The sequence below is a fragment of the Hemitrygon akajei genome, chromosome 7, assembly GCF_048418815.1.
Source record: "Hemitrygon akajei chromosome 7, sHemAka1.3, whole genome shotgun sequence".
Taxonomy (NCBI): Eukaryota; Metazoa; Chordata; class Chondrichthyes; order Myliobatiformes; family Dasyatidae; genus Hemitrygon; species Hemitrygon akajei.
This window is the reverse complement of record NC_133130.1, coordinates 89,568,805-89,590,565: the sequence shown is the minus strand read 5'-3', so window position 1 is coordinate 89,590,565 and position 21,761 is coordinate 89,568,805. Positions and strand designations below refer to the sequence as shown.

At 43.0% G+C, this 21,761-nt stretch overlaps 1 protein-coding gene across 1 annotated transcript in view; it reads left to right on the top strand.

Annotated features, from left to right (window-relative positions):
- Window positions 1-21,761, top strand: part of slc24a3 (solute carrier family 24 member 3) — a 340,988-nt gene that overhangs the window by 217,863 nt on the left and 101,364 nt on the right. The window contains exons 5-6 of the mRNA XM_073051404.1: window positions 8,471-8,555; window positions 9,967-10,070. Of these exons, the coding sequence (XP_072907505.1) occupies window positions 8,471-8,555; window positions 9,967-10,070 (189 nt within the window). The remainder of the gene's footprint in view (window positions 1-8,470; window positions 8,556-9,966; window positions 10,071-21,761) is intronic.

Sequence of the window (21,761 nt, the reverse complement as noted above, 5' to 3'; positions counted from 1 at the left end):
GAGATCTACAGCACAGAACCAGGCTCTTTAGTTATTCTGCCTAGTCCCATCGACCCGCACCTGGACCATAGCCCTCCTATCCCTCTTCCATCCCTGTATTTATCCAAACTTCTCTTAAATGTTGCAATCAAACCCACATCCACCACTTCCAATGGCAGCTTATTCCACACTTGCATAATCCTTTGAGTGAAGAGGCTCCCCTTAAATATTTCACCTTTTATATACACGCACGCACACACGCACACACACACACACACACCCCTCCCCTTCATAATTTTGTATACCTCTATCAACTCTTCCCTCGTTCTCCTACGCTCCAAGGAAAACAGTGCTAATCTATTCATTCTTTCCCTATAACTCAGGTCCTCAAGTTCTAACCACATCCTAGTAAAGTTTCTCTTGTGCTTTCAAACTTATTGACATCTTTGCTGTAGGTACGTGGCCAAAACTGTACACAATACTCCAAATTTGGTCTTGCCAAAGTTGCATATATCTTCAACATAACATCCTACCTCCTGTACTCAGTACTGTGATTTATGAAAGCCAGTGTACTAAAAGACCTTTTTATGACCCAATCTATCATGATGCCACTTTCACGGAACTATGGATCTGTCATCCCAGATCCCTTTGTCCTACCACACTCCTCAGTGGCCTACATTCACTGCGCAAGTCTTACTCTGCTTTGTCTTCCCAAAGTGCAACACCTCATACTTGTCTGGATTAAATTCCATCTGCCATTCTTCAGCCCATTTTTCCAGCTGGTCCAGATTCTCCTGCAAGCTTTGATAACCTTCCTCACTGTCCACTACACCCCAATCTTGGTGCTTTGATAATTGCAGTCAAATTCTTGTGTGATCTGACTAGAACTTGTTTCATGTTGCAGCTTTGCCACAGGGTAATTAACATTTTTTCAACTAGTCCCAAGTTTATCCCAGAAATAATGAGCAGAAAAATTTTAGACAATTCTCACGTGTCGACATACCAAGTGGAGCATGTAACTGGCTTGGCAAAAATTGTGCCATTTATTTTCCCTCTCATTTTGCTTTCTAGGTATCCACCATTTTGGTTTCTCTAAAAAAAATTTTTAATAACCTGGTACCCAAACTCAGCCTGTTATTCTGACAGAGGTGCCCTTTGTTTTGCTTTAATGGTTGGTCACAAAGTTAGCCCTGGATCTTTCTTCTCACACCATCGTTTTTTGATGAGATTATAAACAAGTGAGGCTTCAGGTATAAGGAACATTTCACTCGTGAGAGCGTTAGCAATCCTAAAGTTGAGTTTGTTGTCATGTGCACAAGTACACGTATGCACAGGTAGCTTGATTATGTGCAGCATCACAGGAACTTAGCTTCCAGCATTCACAAGAAGAACATAAGTCAAACGTAAACGATACGCAATTTTTATTATGAGAAAGATCACAATTAGAACCAAAGAAAGCCGTTTTAGTGCAAAGTGATCACAGTGATTATTTTTGGCAGTTAGTTCAAGAACTGAATGGTTGAATGGAAGCAGCTGTTGTTGAACCTGGTGGTGTGGGTCATTACACTGCTGTACCTCCTGTCCAAAGGTAGTGGCCAGTAGATGACATGACTAGATGTTGGGGATGTTTGATGATCTATAAGTACCCTTCTCTAAGGAAGATGGATGCAGATAACCATGATTTCATTGAATAGTGAAACAGGCCAGATGGGCTGTGTGTTTTATTCAGTCTCTTGTGTAAATAGCAAGTCATCAAATTTCAAGATTACATTTTAGGTTCATGAATCTCAAAATTCCAAATACAATCTATTATTTTGGGCTTTACAGTGAATATATTAAACATAAATAAGCCTGTGGTTGCTTGTCTAATTTAGAATAAGTCTGATGCTTCCTGCATAAGTTCTTCCCTCCTTTAGAGTCTTATCACTCTGAGCTGCTCTCCAGTAACCTTGCGAGATTGAACGTCTGTAAAGGCGACCATTAATAATTCCTGTATTTTTAACCTGGTCTCTCCTCTGTCTCCTTGACTGCAAGGCTGCGGTTGGGAACTCAGACAATCACGAAATACAACTACACAGGATTGCACAGTGCAAAGGAAAGACCTTTTACTCCTTGCAACAGTACCAGTGATCTCTGGAGTGAGATAGGAGCGGGAGCAGGCCGTATAGGGACTCAAGCCAGCTGGGCCATTCCATAACTGAGACCAGTTTTCTTACACTTTCCCATCCAACTCTCCTGCCCTATGTCCCTTGGACTCCATCAGCCTCAGTCTGGAATATACTCAGTGACTGAGCATTGACTGCCCCTGGGTTAGATCATTACTAAAGTTCGCCTCTATCTGAGAGAGAAAGTGTCTTCTCATCTCCATGGTAATTGGCCCGTTCGCCACCCCAAAAGTATGATCTCTAGTTTTGAGATTTTCAACATCCGTCCTGCCAATCCTCTCAGAATGCTGTATTTCTCAGTATCTTAGCCTTCTAACCACCAGTGGGTATAGAAATCCCTGTTCAAAGGAAATTCCCTCATTATGTCAATTAATCAGGCTAAGACAGTGTATTCATATCATTTTGATCCTCGGGTGTTTTCCCAGAGGCTGAAATTATTTCCCTTTACTTTTAACTGCTGTGACCTCCTTTCGTTCATTTATAATAATTACACTGTGTTCATACAATTCAATTTCTTCCTTTGTTTTGAGAGATAATCCTCGAGATCCTCATTGTCATGTTTGGTTCTGGTTTCTGAATCAGAAAGTCAATAATTTCATGGTCCACTACAGTGACCTCTGCAAGCAACATATGAATTAGATAGATAGATAGATACTTTATTCATCCCCATGGGGAAATTCAACATTTTTTCCAATGTCCCATACACTTATTGTAGCAAAACTAATTACATACAATACTTAACTCAGTAAAAATATGATATGCATCTAAAATCACCCTCTCAAAAAGCATTAATAAATAGCTTTTAAAAAGTTCTTAAGTAGTTTACTTAAATACATTGAGTCCTAACCCCGGCATTTTAACATATCTTACTCCTGGCGGTTGAATTGTAAAGCCGAATGGCATTGGGGAGTATTGATCTCTTCATCCTGTCTGAGGAGCATTGCATCGATAGCAACCTGTCGCTGAAACTGCTTCTCTGTCTCTGGATGGTGCTATGTAGAGGATGTTCAGGGTTTTCCATGATTGACCGTAGCCTACTCAGCGCCCTTCGCTCTGCTACCGATGTTATATTCTCCAGTACTTTGCCCACGACAGAGCCCGCCTTCCTTACCAGCTTATTAAGACGTGAGGCGTCCCTCTTCTTAATGCTGCCTCCCCAACATGCCACCACAAAGAAGAGGGCACTCTCCACAACTGACCTATAGAACATCTTCAGCATCTCACTACAAACATTGAATGACGCCAACCTTCTAAGGAAGTACGGTTGACTCTGTGCCTTCCTGCACAAGGCATCTGTGTTGGCAGTCCAGTCTAGCTTCTCGTCTAACTGTACTCCCAGATACTTGTAGGTCTTAACCTGCTCCACACATTCTCCATTAATGATCACTGGCTCCATATAAGTCCTAGATCTCCTAAAGTCCACCACCATCTCCTTGGTCTTGGTGATATTGAGACGCAGGTAGTTTGAGTTGCACCATATCACAAAGTCCTGTATCAGTTTCCTATACTCCTCCTCCTGTCCATTCCTGACACACCCCACTATGGCCGTGTCATCAGCGAACTTCTGCACATGGCAGGACTCCGAGTTATATTGGAAGTCTGGTTAAGAGTTTGGTGATTGACCGTAGAGTTGTAGAGAGCTACAGCAAATAAAAAGAAGCTTGACCCCCTGAGTCTGTACCAACTCTCAAGCACCCACTTAAACTTATCCGATGTTAATCTGTATTTTTTAATTTCCCCCACATTCTTCTCAACTCTGCCTATATTCTACTACTCACCTACACATAAGGGACAAGTAGGCTGCCAACCAATTTGTCTTTGGCATGTGGGAAAAAACCAAAGCACCTGGAGGAAACCCCACAATCTCAGGGAAAGCATACAAACTCCAACCAGACTGCACCAGAAGTCAGGATCGAGCCTAGGTCTCTGATATCGCCAAGCAGCGGCTCTACTAGCTGCACCACTGAGTCACTCTCAAGCCTGTTCCAGCATTCAATAATGGCTGGTCTGATTGTTGACTGAACTCCACTAGCCATAACCCCTCAGGACCCTTCACTCCCTTGCTTATCACACATCTATATCTCTGACTTCAAAATATTCAGATTCTACTTTCACGAAAGCTTGAGGAGGAGAATTAGAAAAACCTGCAGAGAGACGGAGAGAGAAATCACTTCATCTGCATCCCAAATAGTCAATTGCAACACACAATATGAGATTTCATTCTTGAAGATCTCACATTTCTCTCTCTTTGTGTGCAGACCATACTCACTCAACCTGGTAAGCACTTTGCCAAGGTCCTGGAGGTGCTCTTCATCATTATTGCCAGTTATGATGATGTCACCAAGGTAACATTGTGTTTGTGAGATATCTTGGAGCTCTTGGTCCATTGCTCTTTGCCAAATTGCTGGAGCTAATTCACGACAAAGACGAGACGATTATTCTGGAACACTCCCTTGTGAGTGTTGATTGTGAGGAATTTCCTGCTCAACTCCTCAATCTCCATTTGCAGATAGACTTGTGATAAGTCCATCTTTGAAAACCTCTTCCCAACTGCCAAAGATGCAAAAATGTCTTCTCTTCATGGCAGGGGATACTGCAAGCGCAGCATTGGGTTGATGCTCACCTTGAAATCCCCACGTGCAAAATGGCTCCGGGCTTACCTTTCTTGATCACTACGACAATGGCCCAGTTGCTCCGCTCAGCCTAGTGAGGATTCCAGATGCCTCCAAGCTCTGCAGTTCAGCATCTACTTCAGGACATAGTGTGTAAGGCATTAGATGCACTTGATGGAATCTTGGTGTTGCTGCTTCATCCAGTTCAATTCCAGCCTTCGTGCCTTTGAGTTTACCAATCCCCTTCTCAAACACCTTCTCGTTAGCATTAAGCAGCCATGACAGTCTCTGGTTAGTGCTACCATTTGGGCTGCCATTGCCTTTTGATGTCACACTGAGAGCTTTGATTGAGTGCCAGTCTAGTTGGATTCTTCTCCACCATTCATGTCCAAAAAGTGCTGTCCCTCTACTTTTCAATGTACAAAGCTCTAACTGTTGTGTTTGGCCACCATACCTAACATAGAACATAGAAATCTACAGCGCAATGTGGTGCTGGCCATGTAACCTACTCTAGAAACCGCCTAGAATTACCCTACTGCATAGCCCTCTATTTTTCTAAGCTCATGTACCTATCTAAGAGTCTTTTAAAAGACCCTATTGTATCCACCTCTACCACCGTCTCTGGCAGTGCATTCCACACACCCACTACCCTCTGTGTGGAAAAACCTAACCCTGACATCCCCTCTGTACCTACTTTCAAGCTTTAAAACTATGCCCCCTTGAGTTAGCCACTTAAGCCCTGGGAAAAAGCCTCTGACTATCTACACAATCAATGCCGCTCATCATCTTATACACCTCTATCAGGTCATCTCTCATCCTCCGTTGCTCCAAGAAGAAAAGGCCAAGTTCACTCAACCTATTCTCCAATCCAGGCAACATCCTTGTAATTCTCCTCTGCACTCTTTCTATAGTATCCACATTTCCTTTCAGTTTGCCTTTGGGAGACACTTTTTATGCCCGTGTAAGTCTTTAGCATCACTGAGGTCTTCTCTAATGGTATCTTAGAAAACAGTCTGTTTTAGTTAGCCTCTGGGATTGTGACAAAGCTGACATAGTATCCAGCTTCATTTTCAGTTTTACACCAGACATCTATTGTGATCCAGATGATTTTGTGATCTGCTTCAATTATCCTATGCAGTTCTAGGCATGACAGTTCACCTTTGTCAGACTCTATGTTGTCTGATTCTGTTTTACATTCAGTAACTTTATGCATTTGCTTAGTTGTGTGTTTGAGACTTTTTACTCTCTTTCACATTCGGTCTGCCTTGCAGTCTCCCTGTGTGATCTTGTCTGTGATACTTTCTGCGGACTTTTTCTTTGAACCAACACTCATTTGTATCATGGGAGGATTTGCCACATTGATAACATCTTTGACTTTTTGCACCATTCAGGAACATTTCACATTCTAACCTTTTCTGTAGTTCTTATGCATCCTTGGCTGGAGTCTCTAATGATATGCAGTGGTCAATCCTCGTTCTAAGATTAGGTCTCTTTCTACCAGTAACCTCTTTTGAATGCTTTGACTATGTATACTACATACAAGCCTGTCCTTTAATGCATCAGAAAGTCCATCTCTAAAGTCCCAGTCCTGGGAAAGTTTGTGCAGTTCTGTAATGTATTCAGAATGGCTTTCATCTTTTGACTGGCTCACTTTATAAAATCTAAATCTCTCAGCTATTACCAGCAGCTTAGGGCTTAAGTGATTTAGTAATTTGTAACAATTTCATCAAACGGCTTGCCTGCTGGCTTTACAGAGGTTACCAAGTTGTGTAAGAGACAGTACGTTCTTGGCCCATTAAGCTAAGAAGCATAGGACTCTCTTTTGCTGCTCCATGTTGTTCACATTACAATACAGTTCCACCCGCTCGATATATGACTCCCAGCCTTCATTAGCGCTATCAAATTCATCAACTTCCCGACTGAAGCCATCACCACATTATTTTCTCTTTAAATTCAGAGTGTTACTCAAGGGTGCTGTTTTTCTCTCACCCTTTTGTCCTATTCATGATATTCTCTGATATTCAGGTACATACTCATCGCCAGTTTGTTGTGTCTGTGCACAACTACATATCAATTAAAATAAAAGCACGCACACGGGAGATGGCCTTAATGTCAGTATTCGCATTGCAATGTGAGAGAGAGAGAGAGACAACAGCACATGTGCAGACAATGGATCAATGCGTAGTGCTAAGGGGGATGAGGTCATTGCTCTAAAAGAAATAGATCCATACATTACAGTTATTTTCAATAAAACTGGCATCTTTTTTAAGCAACTGATACTAGAATTTTTTGAAAAGTATAATGTTATTAGATAGAATCGGCATGGTTTTATGAAAGAGCAGTTGTGTTTATCAAATGCATTCAAGCTTTTTGAGGATGTATGGAACATGGTGGAGTCAGTGGGTGTGATTTGTTTAGATTTTCAAAAGGCATTTGGTTATGCTACATGTAAAGTGTTGTAACACCAAAGTTATGGGTATTTTAAGGTTTAAATGTTGTTATACAGGGTATTGCAACACAAGGTATTGGGGATCAGTTACCTCTTGACTAAGATAGCAACAGTAATTAAGTCATTTTCACATTGCCTGCTTTTAACAGGGGGCTGCCACAAGCAACAGTACTAGGGTGTCAGATACTTACAGAATGTATCAGGCTTGCTGATGATGCAAAGCTAGGAAGGAAAATGTGTTTTGCGAAGAGTGCAAACTATTTGCAAAGGGATAAGGAGCAATAAGTTGAGAGGACAAACTATTTCACTCTGGGAAGAATTGAAAATCAGAGCATTTTTTAAATGGAAATCAACTATAAGATATTAATGCTCAGTGAGACTTCTATGTCCTTGCACACAAATCAAAGCAGGAGTCAACAAATGGTTAAGAATTCAAGTATCAGCCTCTTACGAGACAAGGAGTAGGGAAGTCTTACTTAATGTGTGCAGGGCTCTGGTGAGCTTGCAACAGGAGTGTTTTAAAGGCAGTTCTGTTGCATTCTGCGAATGCCTTTGGTCATGGAGAAGTTTGATGTTTGGTCAGTGATGTTGGGTCCTTGGTGCTCAGGTGCTACTGACATTTCAGGTTACTAGCCTATTGTAACTGGTGTATCTCAATTTCTAGGCCAGCAAGGCTGACATGCCTTGCAAATGCTTCTGGAGTCCATTTTGGTAAATGAGTGCTATTGCATTGAATGGGTAACCAAAATGAGCTGCTTAGTGCTGTCAGTCATAGCCACTTGACACTGGACAGAATGGGAGCCATCATCTTGATAAAGACAAAAATGCTTTTCATTTTATAGATTTAACTGAATAACAAGCACAGAATAAAAGCAAAGAGCCTTCTAATCTCACTCCCGCCTTGAATTTACAATTCCATTGAGGCAGGTACATGTTCTTCCAAATAGCAATGTACTTTTCAGGTTTCTAAATGAGCCTGGTCATTTTTGAAGAAGTTTCTAACAAATGCAAGTCCACAGTGAGAAACAAATGCTGTCACAATTTACACTTGGCACATAACAACACTTGAGGCAGATGCCAGTTTTTAACACAGGACCTTGCATTTTAGAAGTGTTATTAAGGAAGAAGAATAAACAAGGAAAAGTGACTCACAGGTCAGAAAGATGAATAATGAGCGTCTGTTCAGGATGAGTAAATGCTATATTGTAATCGCCATGGTGACAACTTACCTTTGACATTTCCTCTCTGTGCCTTCTCCTCCACAGCGGCTTCATCTCAGTGAAGATGTGGCTGGAGCCACATTTATGGCAGCTGGAAGCTCGGCCCCGGAACTCTTCACCTCCATCATAGGTAACCCATCAAGGTCAAAGTGTGGGAAGTAAACTTTGTTTCTCCTCAGTTGTTTGTCTCCACCTTGTTAATGAGTCACTTGTCCAGCCGAGTGGTCTGGAATTAACGTTTGCATGAATCTTTATGGGACCATTAGTAAAAGCATGATTGCGTTCTTCGCTCTGTGTTGCACAAGGCTCGGTTTAAAATTAGATGCCTCTCATTGAATTGGTCTATGTGAGCCAGGAGACACTCTTTACTGCTGCCTTCCAGTGAGGATCTGCTGTTTAACAATACTGATCATCAGCAAATTGGGTAGCAATCACATTGATTGAAACTCCCATGTCGTTGTAAATCGAAACATATTGTAATACGTTTCTGATCCTGTCCCAAACTAAGGCATGGTATCATAGCGATCAGAGTTAGGCTATTATAGTGCCAGTGACCTGGGTTCAATTTCCATCACTCACCATAAGGAGTTTGTACGTATGACTGCTTAGCTTTCCTCCAAGTGCTCTGGTTTCCTCCCATGTCCCAAAGACGTACTGGTTAGTAGGTTAGTTGGTCTCATGAGTGTCACTGGGTGGCAGGGGTCTGTTGGGCCAAGTAGGCCTGTTATCATGCTGTATCTCTAAAATAATAATAGAAGAATAAATAAACTATACTTTTCTCTATTTATGGGGATTGAAATAGAGGAACAATACCAAGCAGTGACTGGTCAAGAGAAAGTGCACACAAAAGAGTGTACACAATTCACGTGCCAAGAAGTTCAAGTGCTGTTCTCCCTGTTGCTAATTCTGTCCTTCTATGAAAACTGTTTCCAGTGAAGCAACCGAACGTGAATTGTTACCCCCAAATCTTTAAGAATTTTGAGAAAATAAGTTGTACATTTATTCAGATGCTCTCAGAAGCATTTTGGCAGAATTATGGCAAGTTTCAATTTCAAGGAAGATTCATAAAATGGATCTTATTTGATGTTCTCATTTGTGCCAAAATATAGCAGGATTGCCCAGTGCCCACTCGCCACATTAGAGCAACCACCCTGTGATTGCATGTTCCAAATATGCTATCCTAGTTTGTTTGAGCTTCGTAGTGTTAGGCTCCTTTGCAGAGTGTTGTCTACTCTGGCTGTCCCTTGGGATGATTTACTTCCCACTGTTGTTCTGAGGCCAATGTGTGAATCACAGACTCTTCCCTTGGTGGGGAAGGTGATGGGTAACGGGTAGGTGAATAGTGTGTGAGATTGTGCACCCCTCCACCATTTATGCAATGCCTTTTGCACTCCTGACACCTCGCTTCAAGGTTCTCAGTACTTCCAAAAGGTTCCCTCTCTACTTGGAGCAGACACAGGCCAGGGATCCTAAGGAGTGTATAGCATTAGGTAATAGCATGCGCGCTCACCTTTATTTACAATGACCTTTCTCCTTTGCAGGGGTGTTCATCACAAAGGGGGATGTAGGAGTTGGAACCATCGTGGGCTCTGCTGTGTTCAATATTCTCTGCATTGTTGGAGTGTGTGGACTTTTTTCTGGACTGGTAAGCAGATCCTCAACAGAAACCAGCACCGTTGTCACAAGACAGCATCAAAACATTGAAACTCGTGGTGTCAGCTAGTTCGGGGTGTCCTGGTCAGAGGCAGGCACAAATCACAGGGTGGACCACACAGCTTCGGGGGAGCTTTTGTGCCAGTTAACTTGCCAGGAGATGGTGATGAAGCAGGGTGTCCATTGCTGGTCTGTCGGTGGTTTATTAAAGTGACGGTTGGCAATAGGAGAGGAGCCAGCAGTTCCAACTCTGTGGAGTCACACAGCGTGGAAATGGGCCATACGGCCACTGACCCTGTGCCAACAACAAAGTATCCCATTGACAATGACTTTGCACTTACTGCATCTCAATGTTCTCCCAACACTCCCATCATCTTCTCCCAGATTCTATACTATGGGCAATTTCAATTGGCTAATTAACCCGCAAATTTCTGGGATTTGGGAGGAAACTGGAGCATCCAGGGAAAACCAGAGGTCAGCTCTGAAAGGTTTGCTGTGTCTGTGAGCCAGAAACATTGTATTGTTCCACTCCGCAAACTAAGTCATTTCTAATATACCAAAGCAACCAGATCTCTGGGTCAAAGGTTGCATCTTGAAATTGATTGAGCTCGACTGGTTTAAGAAGTAATGCGGTTAAAGAGATAACCAGGTGAAAGCCAGCTTTGTTGATGAACCCAGCTCTTTTCTTTCGTTCAATACCGCTGCTTGCCAGTTACGTCACTGTGACCTGAAGTGATGCTGGTCTGCGTCTAGTACCTTTGGGCTTTGCTGCTTCTACAGATCTTTCCACTATCGACCTGAGCTATTCCTCACACCAGAGCGCACAGAAATACTCGCTCTTCATGCATGAACATGCTAGACTTCAAGGCTCCAGGTCACAGTGATGTAACAGGCAATGACATTTCCTAGAACAGGAAGCTGCTGGAAGCCAATTATTTGATTGCACATTTTAAATCTGACAACACAGTGCTTGCAGAACGAGACAGACTACACTCAGTGGCCATTTTATTAGGTACACTTGGGCGTTAATGCACGTATTTAATCAGCCAATCATGTAGCAGCAACTCATTGCATAAAAGCATGCAGACATGGTCAAGAGGTTCAGCTGTTGTTCAGACCAAACATCAGAATGGGGAAGGAGTGTGAGCTAAATTATTTTGACCGTGGAACGGGGGGTAGTTTGAATATCTCAGAAACCTCTGATCTGGGATTTTCACACACAAGAGTCTCTAGAGCTTACAGAGAAAAACATAAAAAAACAGCCAGTGAGCGGCAGTTCTGTGGGCAAACACATTTTGGCAATGAGATAAGTCAGAGGAGAAGGCCAGACTGGTTCAAGCTGACAGGAAGGCAGTAGCAACTCAAATAACTACACATTACAACAGTGATGTGCAAAATGTCAAGCCTTGAAGTGGGTGGCCTACAGGAGCAAAAAACCACAAGCATAGACTCAGTGTCTATATAAAGTGCAGGAGGTGCCAAATAAAATGACCACTGAGTTAATGTGTGCCGTTCTCATGCCACTACTGCTTGCATTTGCCTCAGGTTTATCTCCACTGAGTTGTGGCAGCTAATGTGTGTCAATAAGACAATGACATTTCATTGTTGATCACTGGGATTATTTGTATTATACTGGGGCAGTAATTGAAATTCTGAAGAAAAGCAGAAAATGCTAGATGTATTCGGTGGGTAAGACGGCATCAGTGGAAAGAGAAACAGTTAATATTTCCTGGTCTGAGATCCTTCATCAGAACTGAGAAAGAAAGAGACAGTTTGACACCAACATTAGAGCAAGAGGTGGAGAGCAAAAGTGAGCAAAGGAAACTTCTCTGATAGGGGGAAGTTGAATCACATTCAGCATCTTTGCCCATTGTACAATGTGAATGTATAAAAAATAGAAAATAATGGCAGGCAAAAATGACCTATTCTTATGCAAAGAAAAAAGAGGAGTGAACTATTTAAAGTTGGAGATTTCAGTCCTGCAAGATGCATTGTGCCCACTAAGTGCTATTCCTGGAATTTTTATTAAATTTTATTGAAACTGGAAATGTTGGTGTTACATACCAAGTTAACAATAGTGGGAAGGTGGACCGTTGCAGTCTGATGTATTTATTCACAAGACGCTGTGATTTCAGCTTTATTCATTGCTGTAAATTCCTGCATAAACAGTTGAAACATTTTGCCACTGCTACTTCTGAGTGGCACAGTTTTATTCTGTGTTTCCTTGATTACCATCAGACTAATTCACACTCCCGCAGCTCCGAGTTTCAGGAGTGCCTGAAGCTGTTTGCTAATGCCTGCTGGGGCTGTAGTTGACACTTTCCTGCAGGATGTCATTGGCATTTCCCTTCTGAAAGGCTGTGGTGCAAATTTATGAAACCTCACCAATAAATGGAATTAGAGTTTACGGCTCGTGGGAAGTTAAAATCTCAACTTCAAGTTCATGCTTGACTTCTTGCATGTCTGTATTATAAAGGGAGCAGAGCGGATGTTAAGTACTTTAGTTTAATATAAACGATTTGGGCATTGGGAAAATGATAATTGGCTGATACCAAGCTAAACTGTGAAGTAAGGTGAGCCTCTGCCGCTGTTGATAAAGAAGCTACTGTACAGCAAGAGTTGCAGTGGATTTCATATGGGTTTTAAAATATATAATATGGAAGAATGTGGAAGTGGGGCAGGGAATAGGTCGCCTTTCTCTTGTTTTGCACTCATTGTTGTATTTGTTCATGTGTTATTATAACTATGTGTTCCGTTCACTTTTTGCTTCACACGAGCAAGGAAATCCATTGCACCTTTGTATGGCAATGAGCTAATCAGAATGTGAATGTGAAAAATGGAGTTGGGGTGCAGCAGAGTCATGGGTTAAATAATGACCTTATCCATTTAATTGTATGATGCTCCATCAATAACTCTTGGAGACGTGAGGCGAGATATAGGCTTTTATTGGCTGGAAGAAAGAACAAGCAGCAATTGACCACCACACTACATCCTGGAGACTGAGACCGGGGCGGTGTCTCCAATCGCCTTTATACCGGGGTCCATGGGAGGAGCCACAGGAGCAGTCAGCAGGGGGAGGTGTGTCCAGACAGGTATATGTAGTTCACCACATTGTAATTGCTGCGAATCGTAAGGTTGTTTCTTCTGAAGGTTTATTTAATAAAAATGCTGCTCAGCTTAAAATTTGTGCTGCAGGAGTGATTGAAAGTGTCTGTATACTCTTACCTTTTGGAAAGCTTCCTGGGTGGAAGGCCCCATTGCCCTGATGAAGTAGGTGTCCAACAATGATTGCACAGTCAAAATTCTAAAATTTGCGTCACCTCCATCGTTTGTCTCTTTGTGGACTTTGTTATAATCAGATTTGGCGTACTGGATTTCCCTACATTGAGCGCATTCTGAAACCATTTTTGAGGCATCTGATGTGTGAAGATTACTGTGTGAATTGAAGCTTTTTCTTTTGTTCTTTGAAGCTTTATGTGCTTCAAATAGCTCCGAGCTTGTCTACATCTGATGAACTCTGTAACAGGAGTTCTGCCTTGTGCAGGATAAATTTCCCTGGCAGCCTGAGAACTGGGAATTGCCTTGACATAACGATTAAAGCGCAGTATCCAGTCAGGAAAATGGATCCCTTCAGCCACTGGAGTTCTCTTTAATTGAAAATGATAGTGGGGAAACTCAGGTGACTTTTGTAAAGTGCTGGCTGACCCACTTGATGGTCCTTCGGCCAGTGAATGACTAACACTGATCTTGATGCCTAACTAAAGATTAGTCATAGAATCATAAGGTACTACGGCACAGAAACAGGCCCTTTGGCCCATCTAGACAATGCTGAAATATAATTCTGCCTAGTTCCATCGACCCAGACCTGGACCGTAACTCTCCATACCCCTCCCATCCGTGTCTCTTAAATGTTGCAATGGAATCCATATCCAGCAAATCCACTGGCAGCTCATTCCATACTTGCACCTCTCTCTGAGTGAAGAAACTCCCCCTCAGGTTTCCCCTTAAGTATTTCACCTTTCACTCTTAACCTAAAATCACTAGTTCTAGTTTTACCCTTAACTTGTGATTTCTAGTTCTAATTTTCACTCTTACCCTACGACCTCTAGTGAAATTGAACTTTTTCTTGCTTCAATGTTGGCAACACATACAGTGTGAACTTTGACCTTCCACCTTGTTTCTGCGATTTAGTTCTCCAAAGTAATCTTATGTTCTTGAAAGTGAATAACAAAAAGGAAGTGCTGGAAATACTCTGCAGGTCAGTTTGCGTCTGTGGAGGAAGAAACAGTTAACACTTCAGGTTGACAGCCCTTCAATAGAACCAGAGAAATGGCAGCACAAGCATTTTAAGTTTCAAAGCAGGGAAGGGGAAGTAATGTCTGTGATATGGCGGAGACCAAGTTTAGCCAGGGTGACACAATTGCTTTTCGTGCCCTTTCCAGATGCTTGTTAATCATAACCGATCTCTCCCAAGGAGGTGTAAACAGAGGAGGATGATTGATGGAAGTTAGAGAGAAATCAAAACTTGTTGGAGCTAAGAGGGAGGACCCAACAGATACTGAAATCTGAACTGGAACACCCAGTGGGTCCTCTTGTCACCTGTGGGAGAGGGAAAACTGTTAATGTTACAGGTGGATATCCTTGCATCAGAACTGCTCGCTTCTGACACAACAGGATAGGCTGGTTATGTGAAACTGTTGAATTCAGTATTCAGCCCTAGAGATTGCAGTGTCTCGGCTCAAAACGCCGACTGTCCATTTCCCTCCATGAGGAGATGACCTGCTGGATTTCCTCCAGCACGTTGTGTGTATTGCTCCTCAAACTCTTGTTGGGTTTCAGTAGATTAGAATGAGAAGCTAAAAGACAGTGGAGTCACCCTGGGGACAGAACAGAGACATTCTGCAAAGCAGTCACCACCCAATCTATGTTTTTTCCAACATGGAGTGACCGTATTCAGAGCATCAATTACAAAGCACTGAATTGGAAGCAGGGCAACTGAATTGCTGTTTCATCTGTAAGGACTGCTCAAGCCCTTGGGTGGTGGGAAGTTTTGTGGAGAAGGACAAGTGTTACATCTCCTGGAAGGGAGAAAGCTGAGAGAAGGGTAACAACGGTAGGTGTAGACTACAGAGCGAACCAGGAACGTGTCTGGTGATAGAATCTTTTTGAAGGTGGTAAAAATTAGTGAGGATGGTCTATTGAATATGGAGATTGGAAGATTTGAAGGTGAATTCAAGGGATTCCCTCTCTTTGTTCTGACAGGGAGGAGAGAAAATAAAAGCAAAGGTGGGGATAATAGGAGTTTCAGGTTAAGGGAATTACCTTAGAAACACTGGGCTAGACTCGTCAACTGAAAAGACATGATGGAGGCAGAGAAACTGAATGGAAGGAAGGAGTTCAAGTTTATTGTCCAAGTATCTATGGACGCCTAGAGGCCTGTAATAGTTGTTTGTCACTTAGCTTTGCGCTGAGATTAAGATGGTGTAATTAAAGAGTGGAAGAATGAGATTTGGCCATGTGAGGGTGGGGGCAGGCTGAAAGATGAAGACGTTCCTGAGACTTGAACGAGTGAAGGAAGCAGCACCAATATACCCTGCTGGGAAAAAAAAGACATGAGGGAGAGAGCTGAGTAGGATTTTTTTTTAAAAGGACTATTTCAGATATTCCATAACGAGACCGTCAAAACGTGGGTCCATGTTAGCTCCCATAGCCATATATTTGATTGGAGAAAGTCAGGGAAATTTTAAAAAATGTCACTCTATGCAAGGATGAGTTTGGCCAGGCAATTGTGGAGTAGTGATGGTGGGGGTTGGCTAGGTCTCTTAAGGAAGATAGTGGAAGGGTTTTCAGATATGCCAGTGTGGGATGGAAGTGTGCGTGAGCCTGCTGGTAACCTGTCAGAGTGGCCGAGAACACCTGAGATGTGAGGCATGAAAGTAGCGAGGGACTGGAGCGGGAGAGGAAGAAAATAGTCAATATAGTATGAAGCAAATTCAATGAAGTAAGAGAAGGATTAAATAATGAGTCTGCCAGAACAATCCTGCTTGTGGATCTCAGAGAGGAGGTTCCGGGTTTGTGCAGGGGGACCGTGGGTTTGGGCGTTCCGGAGAGACGCTCTCCTGAGGAAGTGAGATTGTCTGGATTGGCCTGTTGATTAGTGGCGCTGGTTCACTGGGTGGTTTGACTCTCAGCCTTTGCAAGGTAGAGGTCATTTTGTCAAGCCACAACAGCACCAACCCCGACAGTAAGTTTAAGTGGTGTGCTGCAAGTTCAGAGGAGGGTAGGTTTGATTGGGCAAGACCAAAGCTGAGTCTGCCAATGTCACGTCAGCAGTTAGATTGAGGTGCATCAGGTTTTCTGGAGAGAGAGTCCACAATCCCAGGTGAGGACTCCTGTCCAAGGAAATGGAGGCAGAGGCAGCAGAAGCACCAATCGATGTCATATTAGGCTCAGAATACTTTGAGAAGGGGATGTAGGGGAGGAAGTATCTCCTGCTGAGGACAGATTGTTCAGCCTCAGAGGAGGAAAGAGCAGATGGGTTACAGCAAGGTATGGGAGAGGTGAGGTTAGGAGAAAAGAAAGAGGAGAAAGATCCGGGAGAGCGTGAGGATCAGAGAACTGTTGATGTTTGTGATCTTTGATGTCTGAAAGCAAGGAAATAAGTCTTCTGATGGGACAACAAACGAAGGATGGCACAGCACTCCGGATCCAGGACAGAGTGAGTCAGCGCTGAGAGGTCAGGAGCACGCATGAGTCAATGCACGGCATTAAACACAGATCTTGAAAAGACAGTGAGCCTATTAAATTCACTGCTCTGTACAATATAAGCGTGCTGGTTTTCTTTTGAAGACTACTGGTAACATTGTGAATTACTGGGAGATAACACAAGATTGTACTAGATTAATTCCTTTCTTCCCAGGCCATCATCAAATGAAAGGCACAGATTGTACAAGGATACAAGTTGCCCCATTTCATGCTGAGACCAAATCCAATCTTGTAAGAACATGCAGGATAATAGTGTTAAGGTTTACAAATAAAACCTTTTAAGGCTGAGTAATCAGACATTGTTGAAAATGACTGCGCAAAGTAATGAATTTCTTCCGTTGCTTGGTTGCTTTCTGCAGACTGCGATGCTGGATGACAAATATTATTTATAACATTAAAGAATTATATTATTTTATTCTTTATATTTAACAGTTTCAAGCAATTTTTCTAACTTGAGCTGACAGGTTCTGCTGCCTATTGTTTCAGCCCATTAAAGGATATTTGAATTTGCAGCTTGCAGGGGTGCTATGGCTCTCCTGTGGTGACAGGCTCTGAGGGGAACCTGTGCAGATGAATGCAGGAATGAGGGGATAAACTTACGGTGAGAAGGGAAAGATTTAAAAAGGACCTGAGGAGCAACTTTTTCACACAGGCGGTGGTGCATGTATGGAACAAGCTCCCATAAGGAGTGGTTAAGGCGGGTACAATCAGAATCAAAATTGGGTTTAACATCACTGGCATATGTCTTGAAATTTGCTGTTTTTGCAGAAGCAGTACATTGCAATATATAAGTAAAAACTATAAATTACAAAATGACAAACATATATTTAAATAAATAGTGCAAAAGAGAAGAAACAATACTGAGCTAGTGTTCATGGGTTCTTTCTCCATTCAGAAATCTGATGGCGGTGGGAAGAAGCTGTTCCTGAAGTGTTGAGTGTGTATCTTTAGGCTTCTGTACCTCCTCTTTCATGGTAGCAATGGGAAGAGGACAAGCCTTGGGTGATAGGGTCCTTAATGATGTACCCTTTTTGAGACATCACCTTTTGAAGGTGTCCTGGATGCTGGGGGGGGGGGGGGGGGGTTGCGAGTGCCCGTGATGGAGCTGGCATGGTTTACAACTTGCTGCAGCCTTTTTCGAAATTGTGCAGTTGCTCCTCCGTACCAGGCAATGGTGCAACCAGTTGGACTCCTCTCCATGGTACATCTGTAGAAATTCGCCAGTATCTTTGGTAACATACCAATTCTCCTCAAACTCCTAATGGAATATAGCCACTGTCATGCCTTCTTTGTAATTGCATCAATATGTTTGGCCCAGGATGGATTCTGGGAGATGCTGACACACAGGAAATTGAAACTGCTTATCCTTCCCAATTCTGATCCCTCAATGAGGACTAGTGTGTTTCCTTAACTTCTCCTCCCGAGAGTCCACAAACAGTTCCTTGATCTTACTGACATTGAGTGCAAGGGTGTTGCTATGACACTACTCAACCAGCTGATCTATCTCGCTCCTGTACGTCTCCTCGACACCAACTGAAATTCTGCCAACAATAGTGTTGTCGGCAAATTTATAGATGGCATTTAAGCTGTGCCTAGCCACACAATTGAGGATGGAGTGAGAGAGTAGAGCAGTGGACTAAACACGCATCCTTGAGGTGCACCAGTGTTGGTTGTCAGTGAGGAGATGTTACTTCCATCTGCGCAGACTATGGACTCCTGGTGAGGAAGTCAAGGATCTATGTGCAGAGGCCTGTGTTTTGGAGCTTGTTATTAGAACTGAGGATATGATTACGTTGAATGCTGAGCTATAGTCAATAAACTGCAGCCTGATGTAGGTAATATTGTTGCCCAGGTGATCCCAGGCTGAGTGGAGAGCCAGTGAGATTGCACCCACTGTAGACCTATTGTGGTGATGGGCAAATTGCAGCGGGTTCAGCTCCTTGATTTAGGTAGGAGTTGATTCTAGCCACAACCAACCTCTCAAGTTACTTCATCACAGCAGATATGAGTGCCACTGGGCAATAGTCGTTGAGGTAGCTCTCAACCTGCTCTTCTTGGGCACTGGTGTGATTGTCAACCTTTTGAAGCGGGTGGAGATGTCTGACTGCAGCAGTGAGAGATTGAAGGTGTCCTTGAATGCTTCTGCCAACTTGTTGGCACAGGTTTTCAGAGGCCTACCAGGTACACCACCAGGGTCTAACGCCTTGCAAGGGTTCACCCTCTTGAAAGCTAATCTGGCGTTAGCCTCCGAGACCACAGAGTCACCAGATGCTGCAGGGATTCATGCAAATGTTGTTTTATTCTCCCTTTCAAAGTATGCATAAAAGGTGTAGAGCTCATCTGGGAGTGAAGCATCGCAGCCATTCGTTATGTTTCGCTTTGCTTTATAGGATGTAATGGCCTGCAAACACTGCTAGAGCTGACGTGCATCCAATTCTTTCTCTGGCCTCAATCAGAATTGGGTTTTTTTGCTCTTAAAATAACTTTCCATAGGTCATACCTGTACTTGTTGTATAGTTCTGGATCACTAGTTTTGAATGCCACAGATCTAGCCCTCAATGGACTACGAATCTCCTGTTTCATCCACGACTTTTGGTTTGGGTATGTCCAGTATGTTCTCAAAGGCAGACACTCATCCACACAGGTCTGGAGATTGGTGACAACTGCGGTGTATTCATTCAGACTGAAAGATGAATCCTGAAAATTGTCCATCCCATTGACTCACAGCAGTCCTTCAAGCACTGCTCTGCCTCCCTTGCCCATACCTGCTTAGTCCTCACCACTGAGGCTGTGGTCTTTAGCCTCTGCCTGTAAGCTGGGAGTAGAAATATAGCCAGAGGATCAGGATTTCCAAAGTGTGGGTGTGGGAAGCGTACTTGGTGGTGGTATAATAGTGGCCAGGTATTTTGGCTCCACTGGTTCCACAGGTGATATGCTGATGGTAGTTATTCAGAGACTTCTTCAATCTGGTCTGGTTGAAATCTCCTGCAGTGATACAGAAGGCATCAAGACGCCTAGTTTCATGCCTGCTGATTACAGTGCTCAGCTCCTCCAGTGCCTGTCTGACCTTGGCCTGAGGTGAAATGTACCCCACTACCAGGATGATGGTGGAAAACTCCCTCAGCAGATAAAATAGACAACATTTAACCACCAGATTTTCCAGGTCGGGTGAGTAGGACTGAGACAGAACCAATACCAATACCAATGAGATCATGCTAAAGGCATTTGTAAGGTACATGGATAAGAAAGGTTTAGAAATTAACGGTTTAGATTGCGTCAGACAAGGATAATAAGTACCAGCATAGATGAACATTTTGGTCAGCATAGCTGAAGCGTCTTTATGGCAATGTATTACTCTATAACTCTATCATCGGCCCTTGGCTCAGTAGGCATGTTTCTGTAGCTGGGCTTGTTATCTGCCTGAAGTGGCTTGTCTGTCCACAGCTGTCTGCAAGGATACAGTCAGTAATGCAACATGGTCAGTGTCACTAACATCTGTTTAAAAAACAAAACTTATAAATTAAATTCCATTAGATGCTGATTATCTGATCCAAGTGCCTTGGAACTGAACACTGCGTCCAATTCAAGCAAGCTGAGTACCAAAATAAATTTAAGTCATTGCTCTCTGGTTGGTTATAGATTGGCTTTGTTGGTTGGATCATACAACACAGAGACTTTGATTGGATAGTACAACACAGTGGCTTTCATTGGTTGGATAGTGAAGGACAGTGGTTTTTGATTGGTTGAATAGTGCAACACAGCGGCATTGGTTGGATAGCAATAGCACAGCAATTAGCACTGCTGCCTTAGCTCTAGGGACTTGCATTCAGTTCTGATCTCACTTGGTGTTTGTACATTCTCCCACTGGCTATGTATGTTTCCAACGAGTGCTCGGCTTTCCCACGGCCCAGAGCTATATGGGTAACACACACAAAATACTGGAGGAACTCAACGGGCCAGGCAGCATCTATGGAAAAGAGTAAACAGTTGACATTTTGGGTCGAGACCCTTCATCAGGACTTTTGAGTTAAGAGGCTGGGTGTTTTCAAGGCAGAGAGTGAAAGGTTCTTGATTGGTAAAGGGGTTAAAGGTTACAGGAAGAAGGCCTGAGAACGGAGTTGAAAAATAAATCAGTCATGATTGACTGCTGGAGCAAACTTAAAGGGTGAGTGGCCCACTTCCGCTCCTATATATTACAGATCTGAGTGTTTAGATTTTATAATTTTTAAAAAATTAACATATCATTAGCATATTGGCGTCAGGTGTATCCCAGTCCTTGACAATCATTTTGGTTTTGAATAGCATCACACTGACCATGAGACCTTGCTTGCAACCAAACACTTTTCAGCCTTTTTGATTTTGCATTACTTGTCACTCTAAAAGCCTGAACATCTTGCAGATGACCAGCCCTGGCGAGAGCTTTGTTACAGGCAGGGATTTCATTCCATGCTGAGGGTGATGCATTTTGAGTCATTCTCTTTCCCATCTCTGTGCATAGATGGTGGAAGTAACAGACTGTTCAAAATGCTGAAAGGCTAGGTAGAAGTGGGATCCTCGCTAGTGGGATCATCAGAAATAATAGGGCACAGAATGAAATCAGAACTGTATTGTTTACCAGAAGAAACCAAGTAACAATTGAACGATGATGACAGGCACAAGAGACAGCAGATGCTGGAACATGAAGCAGCAAAACAAACTGCTGGAGGAACTCAATTGAGTCGCAGCTTTGTGTGTGAGGGCGGGGTGGAAAGGGCAGGGTTTTGACCCAAAAACATCGAGAATTCCTACCCCCATCTCCACAGATGCTGCTCAACCTATTGAGTTCCTCTCGTAGTTAGTTTTACCGCTCTTAAAGGACAATGCCCAACGCTTTTTCCTCAGAGGGCTGTGGCTGTTGGGCTGACTGGAATTTTAAAGG